The 15,805-nt window shown below is 36.3% G+C and overlaps 1 protein-coding gene across 5 annotated transcripts in view; it reads right to left on the bottom strand.

Moving 5' to 3' along the window:
* The window catches only part of PREPL (prolyl endopeptidase like), a 32,153-nt gene that overhangs the window by 1,610 nt on the left and 14,738 nt on the right, over nt 1-15,805 (bottom strand). For all 5 annotated transcript variants that reach the window (XM_033124406.1, XM_033124405.1, XM_033124404.1 and 2 more), the window contains 7 exons: nt 15,588-15,723; nt 10,759-10,975; nt 9,952-10,137; nt 5,133-5,330; nt 2,371-2,546; nt 944-1,160; nt 339-488 (listed from right to left, as the gene is read on the bottom strand). In XM_033124406.1, coding sequence (XP_032980297.1) covers nt 339-488; nt 944-1,160; nt 2,371-2,546; nt 5,133-5,330; nt 9,952-10,137; nt 10,759-10,975; nt 15,588-15,723 — 1,280 coding nt within the window. The remainder of the gene's footprint in view (nt 1-338; nt 489-943; nt 1,161-2,370; nt 2,547-5,132; nt 5,331-9,951; nt 10,138-10,758; nt 10,976-15,587; nt 15,724-15,805) is intronic.

Below are 15,805 nucleotides of genomic sequence, written 5' to 3'. Positions count from 1 at the left end.
TATGGTTCCTTTCTACCTTATAGATTATGAAAAATAATTACTTCCAATTTTTTTCCCCAAATGCTACATGTTATTTTTTTATTTGGTATTCTTGAGAGATCGGCAGTATCCTAGTGCTAGACTACTTGTTACCTGGAACAGTGTTTTCTTGACTACAGAGAACATGACCGTATAGAAACAAACACGGGATATGAGCAGAGATGGGGCTGGAAGGTGTTCGGGTATTGTAGCAGAACAATCTAAAATCCTACTGAATTCCTGCCTCAGCTCCGGTAAGTATCCTCTTGGTTATCTTCTATCACTTCCGGATAATAATGTCATCAAGTGTCTTTCACTACCTGAGGTTTAATATTTTGATAGGGACAGTAGCGTTTTATGTAGTTCTTGTGTTTTTCATCAGATGAAGGATTTCCCCATTCTTCTAATTCTTCTAATGTCAGAGGAAGTGTCGTGTCCATCATGGTGTTGAGAACATCCAAGAACGGTGCCTAAAAAAAAAGCCAAATGAACTTAAACTTTAATGAAGAAATTGGTAAAATGACTTTCAGAAAGATATACTTTGTGCATTCCAGAGTCAGTGTGCTATGCCTGACTTCTTGGAACTGATGAGTCATATATGCTTTTCTCTTTTTCCACCAATTCTAAACGTTCTTCCAAAAAAAAAAAAAAAAAAACCAAAAAAAATCGAAGGGAATAGTCATTAACATCCTTCAGAGGAAATCCTTAAAAATTAATAAAGAACACTGTCAGGGAAGAATAAGTAAAGGGTAAGTAATTGGATTAAAATAACTTTAGAAGTTCTCCCAGCACAACAATTGTGTTTAAAATGTAAAAGCTTTGTTGTACTCCTATGTTAAGGTAAAAGTAAGGGAACTCTTTTCTTAGAGTAGCCTATGGATTTATGCCTCCCCATTCTGTAAACAGTTAGAGACAGTGTACTCACCTCCAAAGTCACAGCTCTCAGGAGGTCTGGATTAAAATTGCACAAGGCTCCCACAAGCACCCCTCCAGCACTGAAAGCAGTCAGGGTGGTTAGACTTGGCTGAGAAAAGCCTTGGCCATGAAGCGTCTTAATGCAAGCCTCTAAGTCGGCAAGGCCATGGAGTTTTTTGGTTAGACGGCCATCAGCGTGCCACTGGAGACCTAACTCACCACCACCCCTGAAATTAAAGGGCAAAACAGTTTTAGTGGGAAAAAAGTATCCACGATATAGGATGGGGTCAGCAAGCTATCGCCTGCGGACCAAATGCACCTGGAGGCCTGTTTTTGCATGGACCTCGAGCTAAGAATGGTTTTCACGGTTTTAAAGTTTAGGGGGAAAAAACCAACCAGGATATGTAGCAGAGACCATAGGTGGCCTCAAAGCCTAAAATGTTTACTATTTAGTTCTTTACAGAAAAAGTTTGCCAACTCCTGATATAGACAATCAAAAATTGATTCAACAAATATATTTCAGTGCCTGCTTACTATTTACAAGGCATTGTGCTAAACGCAAGCCTTAAAAACATAAATAAGCAAAAATCTCCTGCCCTAAAGAAGATCCTAATTTTGTGGGGAAAGCAAACAGCTACGGAGCAATGTGGACGCTGTTATAACACAAGTGTACGTAGGTATCCCAGAAGCAGCGGAAAGAACACCCACCTGTCAGGTTAGGGGTATAGACGTGAGTCAGGAACACGAATGCTTAAGATGGAGATACTATCTAAGCTGAGTCTTGAAGGCAGAATATGAGTTCCCAGAGGGCAAAGAAAGTGAAGGCATCAAGATACAGCATGTGGACAGGCACAGGGGGAAAAGAGCTTGGCACCTGAAAGGACGTAACAAGGCTGGATGTGGAGGATGTGTATGGCTGGAGCGCGGGTCGTGTCTGGGAGGGATGACAGATGCCACTGCAGCGCTCAGTCTGACCGTGAGGATCTTAACTACTGTACTGAGAAACACGGAATTTACCGCGGAGATGGGAAGGCAGGGAAGGATTTTAAGTAGAAACACAAAAGAATACTTGTGTCTTAAAAACAGCTCGAGTAAAATGGAAATAAGAGTAGAAAAAAGGAGTCCAGCTTAAGAGGCTATTTTAGAAAAACCTAAACTCAGGAAAATTAAATGGAAACCATAATGTTACTAAATAAGTAGAGATGATACTACTCTAAAAATCCTAAAAATCCGGTACAAATGCTAAAAATCTACCCTTTTGCTTATGAATCCACTAATGTTACCGAATCAAATTCCACCAGCATAGGGTTAGGAATTTCTAAATTCAACAGTACAGAAGAAAAAATAAACTTTCGCTCCCTGACATACTGTTATTCTGGACCTCTGTCCCAGTGCTCTGGCACGGACTCACACGCCAGGGGCAACGTGCTGACTCACCGCACATGGCAGTACGCTAAGATCCATCCGTCGTCCACCAACACCCGCCTTTCAGGCCTGAAATTCATTTTCAAATCCATGCCATAAGCTCCATACACATGTACCAGGAGAGGTTTCTTCTGCAAGTCCTCAGAGTCCGTTTTGTGGAAAACAGTCATGGGCACTAATTTTCCATCCTGGAAATGAAGATTTACTAGACATGTAAAGGAGAGTCTTTTAAAACAGTTTTATCCCCAATTTTATACACTGCTTATTGACGTTGAGCAGAAACCGCATTTAATTAAGACAAAGAGTTATTTATGGTCTCTAAAAATCCATCATGGTACTTATTTTCAGCTACTTTGCTGACCAATAATATTAACTAGAAAAGAGCAGCAAGACTGGCTTGAAAACACTTTATTACATGCATTTTCTTGATACTGAAGTAATTGTAAAGAGTTCTTCACTACCTAGTATTACTGTAATTCTTTCTTTCAGAGCAAGCCTCACTACCTATTAAGGTGAGACGTACAGCGTTCTTCCTATACCTAGGGCTACAGACTGGCATTTCTCAGCTATGAATACTTACAGATACGCTAACTCAAGAAGCTTTAACAGCTCAATTTTCTGTCCTCTACAGTCAAAATTCTCAACCTAATGGTACGTGAAATGTCGTACTCACCTTACTGATATACCCACCCACATCCTCTTCAAAGGCGTGTTTCACTTCATTTTTTAAATGTTTAAGATTTATACAGTTTAACACGAAAATTACTTTTAGGGCAGGTAACCACCCTGTTTCCCCGAAAATAAGACCTAGCTGGACCATCAGCTCTAATGCGTCTTTTGGAGCAAAAATTAATATAAAACTTGGTCTTATAAGATCGGATCTTATAGGAAAATAAGACTGGGTCTTATGTTAATTTTTGCTCCAAAAGACGCATTAGAGCTGATGGTCCGGCTAGGTCTTATTTTCGGGGAAACAGTACTCCCCAATGCAGTGCACATTCATCAATCCCAATTGATTGAAACTAGGCACTCCGGACAGACAAAATTAAGGGAATCTGAACTCTCATAGAAAAAGGGTAGGAAAGTTGCTTCTCATTCTGCTTATGGAAACTAATGAAACAGCACTAATGTACATAAGGAAAAGAATATAACTAAGCCACTCTATTTTTTTCATTCTCATTTTGAAGACTTCACTTTGGGGCACCAGGGTGTTATCTATTCAGGAGGAACTCCTCCTCTCATTATTCTTTATTGTACTCAATGTGTTACTAATAGTTACAGTAACTAAAGTAAGATTCATTCTTAAAAAATGACGTAAATTTCTATAGTAAATTTCTATAAAATAATCTCGGTCTTTTCATCTCCTTGCCTCCTGCCCAACTTCAATTAAATAAGCAGAGAAATACTTGCTGGTTGAAAATTTATGAGAAAAAAAGAGGCCAGGGTGGTAGCCCAAGTCCTGTGATGGCTGTGTCCCAGAGTTACCAGCAGTGCACAAAGGCCTGCAATGTTCTAGCAGCTTCCACTCAGCAGGGGCTTCCCTAATTCTCTAATGTGTAAAGCATCCCTTGGTTCTCCAAGAACTTAGCTCCACCGCTCTTTCCATTTGGGGTATAATTATAACATTTTGATAGGTTGGTATTAAATCCCATATTTGTAAAATAAAACAAAGCCTAAACATCATCTTTTGTTGACAAAAACCAAAAATCTAGAAGGTGAAACACTAAATTGTTAATGATTTTTTACCTAAGAGGTACAGCAAATGGGACTGAAAAATAGTCACTTAAACTTCATACATTCTGTGTTTTTGCTTTGTTCCAACAAATATGTCTTCCGTTATAATGTTAAAATAGTAATTGCTTAGACAACCACTGAACAAAAGAAAAAAATTCTTAAGGAAAAGAGACTTGTATCCCAATTCACTCTTTATCAGTACGTGTGAAATTACCAGATCTATACATTAAGGTCTGAAAATTCCTTAAATTGAAGGCCAGTTTATATATTAATTTGTTCCTCACTTGTACAAATTTCCTTTTCTACTTCTTACAACCTTCCCCACCCTCTTTCTCCTGGCCAACCTGTCCTCTTTTACTCTACACTTTGGCCGTATTGTCTTCTCTTCTACTTCCTGAATGCACCATTTGTCCCTCAATTAAGGGCGTCTGTACAAAATGGAATCCTCCTGCCCCGTTTCCAGCTTAACTCTTAATCATCTTGACTAAGATCTTACCTGAGACATTACTTCCTCAGAGAATCTTTCCCTGATCTCTCCAGACCAACTAAGGTCCGTTTGCCGTGTTTCCACTGTTCTCAGTACATTTTCCTTTGCAGCAATCAGTACATTAGTAATTCATTACTTCTTCAACATCTGTTATCTCCCCCACTAGATTTAAGCTCCACGAGGGCAGGGACTATCTTAAATCTAGTTTACGCTAGTCAGTTGCTTACCACCTTCACAATTTTTGCCATCACTGCATATCAACTTTGATTATTTTTTCTTTAAATCAACTTTCAAAATTTAAGTAAAAACAACTGGTGAAATCAAGGGCTTGATGTGCTGGTTATAAATTTTCTAATCCATGGTCAAATAAATCCGTGAGTATTACAGTTTAAAAAAAATATCCATGTTCCCCTTTCAAATCATTTGGGTCTTACTGTGATATGTGAGATCCACTTTACAAAACTGCTATCGTAATCCCAGCAACTGCACAGTACTTGACAAATAGTATGCTTTCGGTAAATGGGAGCCGCCAGTGGAGATTACAAAGACTTACCTTGCTTTTGGCTTCTAGACGTAACACACGACTAGTCTTTGTAATTGGGTCTTCATGCCCAGTTTCCTCAAACAGTTTGCCTTCTGCAAACTTGTATGTGTAATATTTTGGGGGACGTATTGGAGAGCAAAGCTGAAAGGGACAATTCTTTGGGTCTGAATTTGTATCCATTATGAATCCACAGGCCCAAGGAGGGAGCTAAAGAAATAAAACAGTTATTTTTACTCTTTATCTAGACACAAAGTTACCATGAATTAAATTTCTGGTTCTGTTCCAAACGAGATGATGTGCACATCAAGTTTAAGTTCTTCTATCCATTATCACGTAAAGCTTCATCAGGATTACTTCAGCCCAACAAAATACATTTCAAGTAAAAAACAAACAAAACTACATTAATGACCACTCAAATGAGGAAAAATGATAGGAAAATGGTTTATCATGATTCTGGATTTACATGAAATCTTTAAAAAAAAGTTAAGAAAAGTTTATTTTGGATTGCAAACTTGGGCAATGAAATAGCAAAACGATTAAGAATAAGAGCAAATCAAATAGTAATTCCAGAACCGAGCAACACAGAACATGAAATCTCTGACATGTGTTTTTAATAATTTCCCCACCAGCCCATACTCTGCTGCCTGTACAGTCACAGTGATGACAGTTATTATTCCAGGGCTACAAACTGGCTCAGCAGCATTAAAGCATTTACAATTTGTTTCTAACTTTGGCTCCCGGGCTAACCATTGTGCAGAACAAAACCTTTCCCGGCACATCCACTCTGAGAAACTCAGAGCTATTATGATTAGATTCTTAACTTTAAGAAAAAAAGGAAAGGAATCAAAATTTATTCTCCCGGAGCAGCAGGGTCCAGCTTCAAGCCTTCCACTAACATCCTTCTTATACCTTTTAAAGAACTCTGGTAAGCAGGCTGACAGTGTGTTAAACATGGTACTGAGAGTCAGAACATTAAAAGAAAATTGCCTTTCTTTTCCTAAGTAATCGTAGAAAGAGCAAATTCCTTAGAAAATCAGAGGTCTTGACACAGCAAAGTCACTGGTGGGCATATTCAGAAAGGGTAGGTGGGGGATGTGTGCATAGAGTGCACCATTTAACCTGTAGAAACTGCAGCTAAGGAGCTTATGTTCACAGAACAGATTTCGTGTAATTAATCCAAAGAATCTATTTTCCTGAAACACTAATAAGGACATATACTTGCAATGTTTCCTTAAAACAGTTCCTAATTTATTCTCAGATTAAGGATTATTTTCAAGGATAATTTATTTAAATGTAAACCATCACTGGAAAGAAAAACATAATCGTGAAAGTTGGGAAATCTGGTAGCATAATTGAAATGGGCAGATTGAGACCTCAGTGGGAAGCCAAGAAACATTGTTACTATCCTTGTAACCAGGCCTCAGGTTGCGGGTACAAGGTGCCCCAGTCCACAGAGGCACATGTTTTTCTGCCCTTCAGTGAGACGAAAACAGTTTCCATGTGACCCTGGTAGTGAGCTGTTTTAGTTGCAGACCAAGTGGTTCCAAGAAATCAAAAAGTCTTTTGGGTGTATTTCTTAAACTAATGGGACCAAGGTTAAAATTTTAATCATAATAACAACTGTTCCAGGCCTATGGACTTTTTAAAGTTGGTTCAGCTGCTGCAGAAATAAGCATTAATGAATGATCTCAAGGACATCGTAAGTCACATTTCCCAGTGAGCTAAGCCTGCAGTATCATCTATGTATACTTACAGATAGGAGTCAAGAATAATTATAGTTGGCCAGGCAATAAATAGGCAGATATTCCTTAGATACTTGACAGAATAGGTTCAGTATTCTACCAGGAAATCAGAGTCATTTCATTGAAAGAATGATTAAGACATAAATGCTGAAAGAAAATTGGCCCAAGTGTACCGACTCCTCCAAATAAATTGGTATTTAGCACAAAACCAGAAATTCTCCAATTTGCTTAAACATCATAATCCATTTAATTATCCTAACTTCTTTTTGTAAAGAAAAAAATATTACTAGGAAATACTGATGACATGACCAATGATGGGGGCAAGTACATTAAAGGTTTTACATTTCCAGTGCAGAGACTGAGTTATAAAAGATCTTTTAGTCAAGTGCCCACTGGGCAGAGACGTTACCACAGAAATACTTTATAATCCACTCATAGTTTGGCTGAAAGATTTTGTTCTTTGCATATGGCATTGTCTAAGCATATTAATCAGTGTTGTACAGTTCATGAAAAGGCTCTGATCTGTAAAATTATCTTTTAGTAGCACCTGGTATATAACATAGTATTTGGTTCCACAACATTAAACAGGTTTACTAGGTACTACAGGTTGGGAAGGGTCGGGAGATAGAGAGGATATTGAATAAATTAAAGACATGATGTTTGTGCTCATGGAAGTTAAAGCCATGGAAACAAAGTCACATCTTTAAAACAGGAATACTTACACAAAATTTTAAAGGTCATATTTACTTAGAAGTCAAATCTTATGGCAGAGTAAAGTCATGACAGTTCTAATTTTCTTGACAGAATTTTGTTGTCATAAATGCATTTCTAGAAATTATGTATTTTCTCCTATCTCTACTCAGATAAACTGCGGTAAGGATAGATGTTCTGCCAGTTTCCCAATTAAAGATATCTGAATTTGGCATCGATTAGCAAAGTGAACACACACTTTGAATCCAGTACACAAAGCAATAAGAAAATCACCTTAGTAAAATCACCAGTTTTGTTTTAGGACACCTACATAATCTTCTAAGACACCAGATGTTACATTTTATAATTTGATTTTATGATGTGGCTGGAAAATTTTGGTTGCTTTAGGCCCTTGTAATTTCTTATTTATACACTATAACAATCTCAAAACTAATCTCTCTGCCCGTGCCTCTAGTTGCGGCAGTGTCCCCTAACAGGCTGGCAGGTAACCTCCTACAGCTTGACTCCTCAAATCATTCCTCCGCTCCCAAATTTCCAATGTTCCCCCTCTTCGTAATTTATGCATAAAACCATCACCTTGACAGTCAAAGGGCAAATCATAGCTTTATCCCCCAGAAATTTATTCTGGAATGGAATTACTAGCAGTTTCCTGAACATTTTCTGAATGTTTCCAGCTAACAGCGTCATTTAGTATACTTTCTCATTCTAGAATACTATCCCCCTTCCCACCCATCAAAATCCTATCTATCCCCTTTGGTTTATCTCAAATTCTACTTCTATAAACGCTTTCCTGGGCCCTCTTCCTTTCCTTTGGGTCCCACAGCACATTTGGTGTTTTTGATACCACATATTTCTTCTATTATTATTTTTTTACTACTAACTATAGACTTTATTCATACTTCACCCATATGTTTCCACTAAAGTCCTTTTCCTGTCCCAGGATCCACATTTAATTTAGCTCCTCAGTCTCCTCCAATCTGTAAAAGTTTCTCAGTCTCTCCTTGACTTTCAGGACCTTGAGGTCATTTTGAAGAATGTGGGGCAATTATGTGGTAGAATGTCTTTCTATTTGGATTTGATGTTTCTTCATGAACAAATCAAGGTTATACATTTTAGCAAGAATACCAGAGTCAGGAATACACGTCAACGGATCTTCTTACTTGTATGTCAACCTCAAATGCTTGCCAGGTTTTTCACTGTAAAGTGGCTATTTTTCCTTTTGTAATTAATATGTATTTTGTGGGTAATACTAGTCCTCTTGTGAAGACTAGGAAAATAACCTATTTATCCTTAAATGTATGCCCACTCATTTTAGCATCCATCGGTGGATCCTGCCTTCAATAACTATTGGTACTGTGGTTTCCTAACAGTGATTTTGTATCTCTGTCGTTCTTGATACCACTGATTTAAATACACCTATACTTAACCTTTGTGTACTACTTTAATCTCACAATCAGTTGCATCCTCTGTAAGGCCAGGTATTTTGTCCTGCTGTCTTTTCACTTCTGAGTGCCCAATACAGTACCTCGCACACAAGTTCAATAAACATCCAGTGAATTTACTGGAACTACATTTCAACAGAAATTGTGACAATGCTGCAGTTAGGGAGGTATAAGTGGTCTATGTTAGCTGGTCAACTGGCTCCGCAGCTCTTTCCATATTAAGTAAAACGGAGGCTTCTCCTCTCGCCTTCAGTGACTGTTACCTTAACTCACACGTTAACGCTGCTTTAAAACTGGGCAGTCAGGTGCCATTGCAAGTTCACTTGTGGAGGCAGACTATCTCTTGTGACAGTCACAGGCAGCACCACCACGTCAGCCTCAGGCAGTTATGTGCCTCCACCAGCTGTGTTGCAGTGGAGCCCACTGCTGTCCCCGTACTGAAAGAAACCACAGTTCACCCTCCCTGATCCCGTGAGAAAATTGCCAGAGATGACGCAGACATTAGCAAGCAGTGGCAGAAACACAGTGGGCATGATTCCCATCCACTGGGGGTGTGGGGATGGGAGCAGCAGGCAGCGGTTAGGGACCAGCTACCAAGTTGGCCTGAGTTATTATTCTATCTCAAGTTGTAGAAATACGTGTTTTATAGAGATATGTAGAAAGAGACACAGTTAATTGCGATTGCAATTAACTCGATGTCTGAAGTTCATGCTATTAAGACAGTATTTTACGTAAAACTGCATTAAAAGCAAGATCCTCGAATTCTAAAATAAACCTCCTAAATGTGATAAAGACCCACTATGTTAAATTCCATTTAAATTAAATTCCTTTTAAGAAAAAGTACATTGCTATTATTCAAAATGTGTTTTGGTTCAGCTAAACTGCAGGCATTTTGATGAACAGTATTTATTGTCTTTTGCTAATTAAACATACCTTTAGAGACCGAACTGAATCATCAGCCAGACCAATCACGTTAACATAAAGCAGATTGCTGTGCTTCAGGAACAAAACACAGTGGTCCTTAAACATGTCCAAGTCTACGACTTTGGTGTTTCTCTTCATTGTGAAAAATAAATCCCAATTCATAATAGCAGGTGTATCAGCTGCTGTTCTCATTAGCTGTATGGAACAAAGTTAGAAGAGATCCTGGTAACAGAACGTGATGACAACATCCATGGATATAACCACTGAAAACTAGACCACCCTATTCTTCGCTGTTTTAGGAAGAGTTGAAGGAACTAACCACATCAGGGCTGAAGTGTGACTATCACCATATGAATAAGCCCAGGCTAGCCTGCTGGGTGGCCCAGTGCTTAGATGACAGCCAACCAATGGCCATTTGAGTGAAGGTACCAACAGCCAGCTGGAAACATCAGTGAGTCTAGCTGAGACCAGTTGAAGAACTGCCTGGTTGAGAAAGATCCAAATTGCTAACTCACAAAATCACGAATTTATAAGTTTTTTTTTTTAGGCCACTAAGTTTGGCTTTGGTAACTGACATAATCAGGATAGAGTATGTTTCATTTACTATCCTTTTTAGGCACACAATTAAAATATGTAGAGGTATTATTAGCTCTAAGGGAAGAGAAATGGGTTTGGTTATGCACAGGAAGGTAGCATCGATTTCTACACTTTACCAAAAGTCTACAAAACAATGAACTTTTAGAATAAAAAATGCTGCTGATGGAAGGGTGACACTTCTTAACAGCCCAAACAGGGATAAGAAGAATACAGGATCACCTTGAATTCTGTTGGCTCGCCAACATTAGTGAGAATGTATAATTCATCATCTCTGTGTTCAACGTAGTAAAGGACCCCATGTATTCGCTTCTGGATAAGTACCGGTGGGTCCCAAGGGCTTAGGCCATCTATCAACCATACTTCAGAAGTGGTCTTGTTCATGATATTTATAGTGAGAAAACGACTGTCTTTTGTAAGATAAAGGAAAACAAAATAGCTAGAGAGAAAGAGAGAGAGAGAAATAGATATGAAAATCTAATAAATTTCAAATGTATGATAACTTATTAATGACAATTATCTCACAGGTGTCAGTGTATATGTCAATTTATAATGCAGATGGAAAATAAAAACAACTCCTTAGTGAAGTCTGCTTGTAAACTAAAATATTGCTATTGTTTTCCCATTTCCCCCCAAAAACATTTAAAATAATTTTTCTCTAACATTTTATTATGAACATTTTCAAACACGCAGAAAAGTTGAAAGAAATGTAAGGTAAATACCTATATCCCCATCACTGAGATTCAATCATTGCTAACACTTTGCGATACAGTTATCATCACATATATGCATCATCAATCCATCTTATTTTAAATGCATTTCAATGTAAAGTACAGATATCATCTAATTCTCAACCACATTAATAGATTTTAAGGGCATTTTGCTAAGAAGAGAAAATACATTTCCTAGAGGAGATATATAACTGTAGGGATGAAAAGGGACACAAAGTTTACTTTGTTTTTCCTCTGTATATATGTTGGATTTCCTTCCCCCCTCCTCCTACTTTTAACAACAATAGGAAGAAAAAATCCTCACAATCCCACTAACCTAACACATTTAAAAAATTAACGTAACTATTTTTTCCTTCTAAAGTTTATTTGTATTTCATGCATGTCTTAAAATAGATATAATTAAAACACAGCTGCAATTTTCGATTCTGCATTTTTCACTTCAGATATCAGTATCTCCCTCCACATTACATAGTCTTTATGATCATTGTTTTTAATGGCAATTTAATAGTCTATCAGATTAAATTACTATAATTCTTAAAAATTTAGATTTTAAGGTTTTACTGTAATAAAGGATATAAAAGGGAATATATTCATGAACCTAGTTTCCCCTCCCTGACCTTTACAATTGTTTCCCTAGGATAAATTCTTAGGAATGGAAATACTAATTTTTCACTTTGAAACAACGGATGGCTTTAAATATTTACATGTTTCCTTATTAGAAAAGTAATTTTACCAAAAATACTGAAAATATAAAGAATAATGATAACCCTGAATCTATTACCCAGAGATAAGCATGGCTAACATTTTGGTAAATTCCTTCTGTACTGGATTACATTGCCATGTTTGTCAACTTTATTTCTTCTGTCATGTGTCTGTATCCATTTTAAACTTGGTGACATAGTTTAAATATTGGTCGATAACATCTATTTATAGATTAAGGATAGATTGGTGCAAAAGTAATTGCAGTTTAAAAGCTTGAAAATAACTGCAAAAACCGCAATTACTTTTTCACCAGCCTAATTAAAATACAGCTGCAATTTTGTTAAAAATACTTTCCTCCATTTTGTCATCTGTATTTAAATTTATTTGTTTACAATGGTTTTTGACTTAAAGAGTTTAATACACGTATTTTAGGTAACCAAGAATACTGGCACTACCTTTGTAATTTCTTTTGTTGATTTTATGCTTTGGAAATATTTCAACCAAATTGAGTGAAATAGTTGTATTTTCATCTAGTGGTTGTTTTTTTTTCTGGATGGTTTTATTTTTATCAATAGATTCTTTAAATCTTTTAGGAATGTATGCTGATGTATAAAGTGATGAAAATTATTTTTGTCCAAATAGTCAATATTTCTCACAGCATTAAAAACATAACACCCATTTACTTTTCATTAGTTAGTGAGGTCTCTTTTATCATATAATAAGTTTTTATACATACTAGGGTCTATTCTGGTCTCTATTATTTGTCAGTTTGTATTATTTTAACTGTTGTAACTTCATGTTTTCCTATATGGTTGTAGGGCAAATCACCTACCCTACTTTGCTCTTAATTTTTAACACTTCCTTTGCTATTTTTATCTACTTATATTGGTTTGATGATGATGATTACACAGGTAATCAAAAGATAAATTATTTGGTCAATTATTTGGCAGATAGATGGTTATAGGAAAGTGAGAATACACTTAGTGACAAGTGACAAGTTTCTTAGAAAAAGAAGACAATTATGGTAACCACAAAGCAAAAACCTACAAGTAGATACACAAAATATAACAAGAAGGGAATCAAACCATATGACTATGGAAAATCATCAATTCACAAAGGAAGACAGTAAGAAAGGAAGAAAGGAACATGGGAACTACAAAATAGCTAGAGAACATTAATAAGACAGCATTAAGAACTCCTTACTTATCAATAATTACTCTAAATATAAATTGATTAAATTCTGCAATCAAAGGGCATAAAGTGGCTGATTAGATTAAAAAACAAGACCCAACTACATGCTGCCTATAAAAATCACTTTAGCTTCAAGGACACACATCGGCTCAAAGTGAAGAGATGGAAAAAGACATTACATGGAAATGGAAACCAAGAGAGCAGGAGTAACCATACTAATATCAGACAAAAGAGACCTTAACTCAAAAGCTCTAACAAGAAATAAAGGCCTTTACATGATGATAAAAGGGTCAATTCAAGCGGATATGATAATCATAAATACCTATGCACTCAACATTTGAATACTCAAATATATAAGGCTATACTCAAATATATAATACTAACAGATCCGAAGGAAAACAAAAGACAATAATACAACAATAATAGGGGACTCCAATACTCCACTTTCAACTATGGATCGACCATCCAGGCACAAATCCAATAAGGAAATGTGGGACTTGAACTATTACTTTAAAACAAATGGACCTAACAGACATACAGAACACTCCATCCAACAGTAGCCAAATATACACTCTTCTCAAATGTACATGGAACATTCTCCAGGAAAGACTATATGTTAGATCACACAGTCTTAAAAGAAGGAAAACTGGAAAATCCACCAATAGAAATCAATACACTTCTAAACAATCAATGGGTGAAAGAAGAAATCAAAAGAGAAATAAAAAAAATACCTTGAAATAAATGAAAATGGAAATACAACATACCAAAACTTAGAGGCTGCAGCAAAAACAGTTCTAAGAGAGAAGTTTATAGCAATAAACATCTACCTTAAGAAAAAGGCAAGATCTCAAACAACCTAACTTTATATCTCAAGGAACCAGAAAAACTTATAGTCATTTTGGCAAACTTTATTTGTACAGAAAACTGACATCTGGGGGGTCAAAGCAATCACAGAAAAAGTAACTGTGTTTTAGAAGCTCTATGAAGATCTTTACTCCATTTTCTCTTCAGTTATTCTGCTTTTTCCTTTTTGGTCCTTCCCTTTGGATTTGGGGCTGTGTTTAAAGTATTCAGAATCCACAAACTAGTCTGTGCTGTAGGTCAGGGTTCCGAATACCAAACTAGGCTTAAACATATTTAATTGTGGCTCATTCCTTATGTGGAAGAAAAAGCACGCTGGTAGCCAAGCATTTTCTAAGAATCTTAAATGTATGTATGACAACTCAATTTTAGAACTTAGGACAGTAACAACATATGGCAAGGAAGTACCTTATTCAAGGGTATATAGCTCACTGTGCTGGTTTTTAATTTTTTTGTTTTCAATTTTGAGCTTTATTCACAAGATGTAAAATGATTCATAATCATAAGTCATTGATATAAAATAATAATTTACTAGCTTAAACTGTCATCTCCAAAAGATATCCTTGACCAATGACACATAAAACAGATCGAATGGTTTTGGTAGTTTCTCATTAAAAAAATCATCAGGAAAGAAAACACCAAGAAACAGTGACTGTATTACTGGACTAAGAATGTTAATTCTATGGGCTGGAATAATGTAACTTCTCCAGACTACAAATTATTAATATAAACTGGGGGTTGTACAAGATATTCTTTAGGGTCCTTGTCAGCTCTGACATTTTATAAAATGAAGGGTTAATTTTCTTGTTTTAGGTATCGACTTCACTGCAATAGATTTATTTGGTGTTAAATCCTTTTTTTTTTTTTAAATAAAATCTGTTCAGATATTGTTCAAACTATACTGTTAAACGATGTATGAGGTGACAGGACACTTATGTTAAGAAAAAGTTTTTTTCTTATAAATCATTTGGAAAAGTATATCTAGGTAAGAGTTAAGGGATTTTGCCAGATAAATTTACTATCATTTCCTTCCAAGTGTGGTTAAGTGGTAATATAAGGCATGAATCTTGGAGATCACAAGGAAGTAAAGAGAATTAGCTTTAAGAAGAAATTACCAAATTACTGGGGAAAGTAAAATTTAAAGACCAACAGCCACCATGGCTCAAGGCAAAGCAATTTAAAATTCAAATAATCTATATGAAATGAGTAGTAAATTCTGTACAACTGACACCATGGTATCTAGTTATGACTTACAAGAGATTTCTAACTGCTATATAACAACCCTTTCAATATTTAATTAACAACTCCTCTCATGCGTCACAGTCCAGAGAGAATGTTAGTAACTAATCATTTACAGTTTAATGATGTATTTGTGTTCACTCTGCAGTTTGAATATATCTAGACTCCAATTTTGAATCCAAACAACTTATGAAAGAATGATTATGCTCATCTTAGCCTTACATCTGGTTCCAGCCAAAATCAACATTTTAAGTCAACCAAGAGCAGCACTTTAGATAACTGGAGAAATACTCTGGAGAAAAAGATTTAATTGTATTATTCTAATACCTTGGGTCTTTTTCTGTGTAAAAACGTTCATTACGTTTGTTATCACCAAAAGTGGCTCGATATACATCATGACAACGAAGGTTCCTCTGGAAGGTGTAGAATAAAACATCCTCTTCTTCTTCATCCTTTACCCACTCTGAAAAAAAAACAATTAAAGAATTACACACAGCCACCCACTTACAGTTAAAAAAAAAAAAAAACACAACAAACCAGCAAAG

Source organism: Rhinolophus ferrumequinum, chromosome 13, assembly GCF_004115265.2.
Source record: "Rhinolophus ferrumequinum isolate MPI-CBG mRhiFer1 chromosome 13, mRhiFer1_v1.p, whole genome shotgun sequence".
Taxonomy (NCBI): domain Eukaryota; kingdom Metazoa; phylum Chordata; class Mammalia; order Chiroptera; family Rhinolophidae; genus Rhinolophus; species Rhinolophus ferrumequinum.
This window is presented reverse-complemented; position numbering and strand designations above follow the sequence as displayed.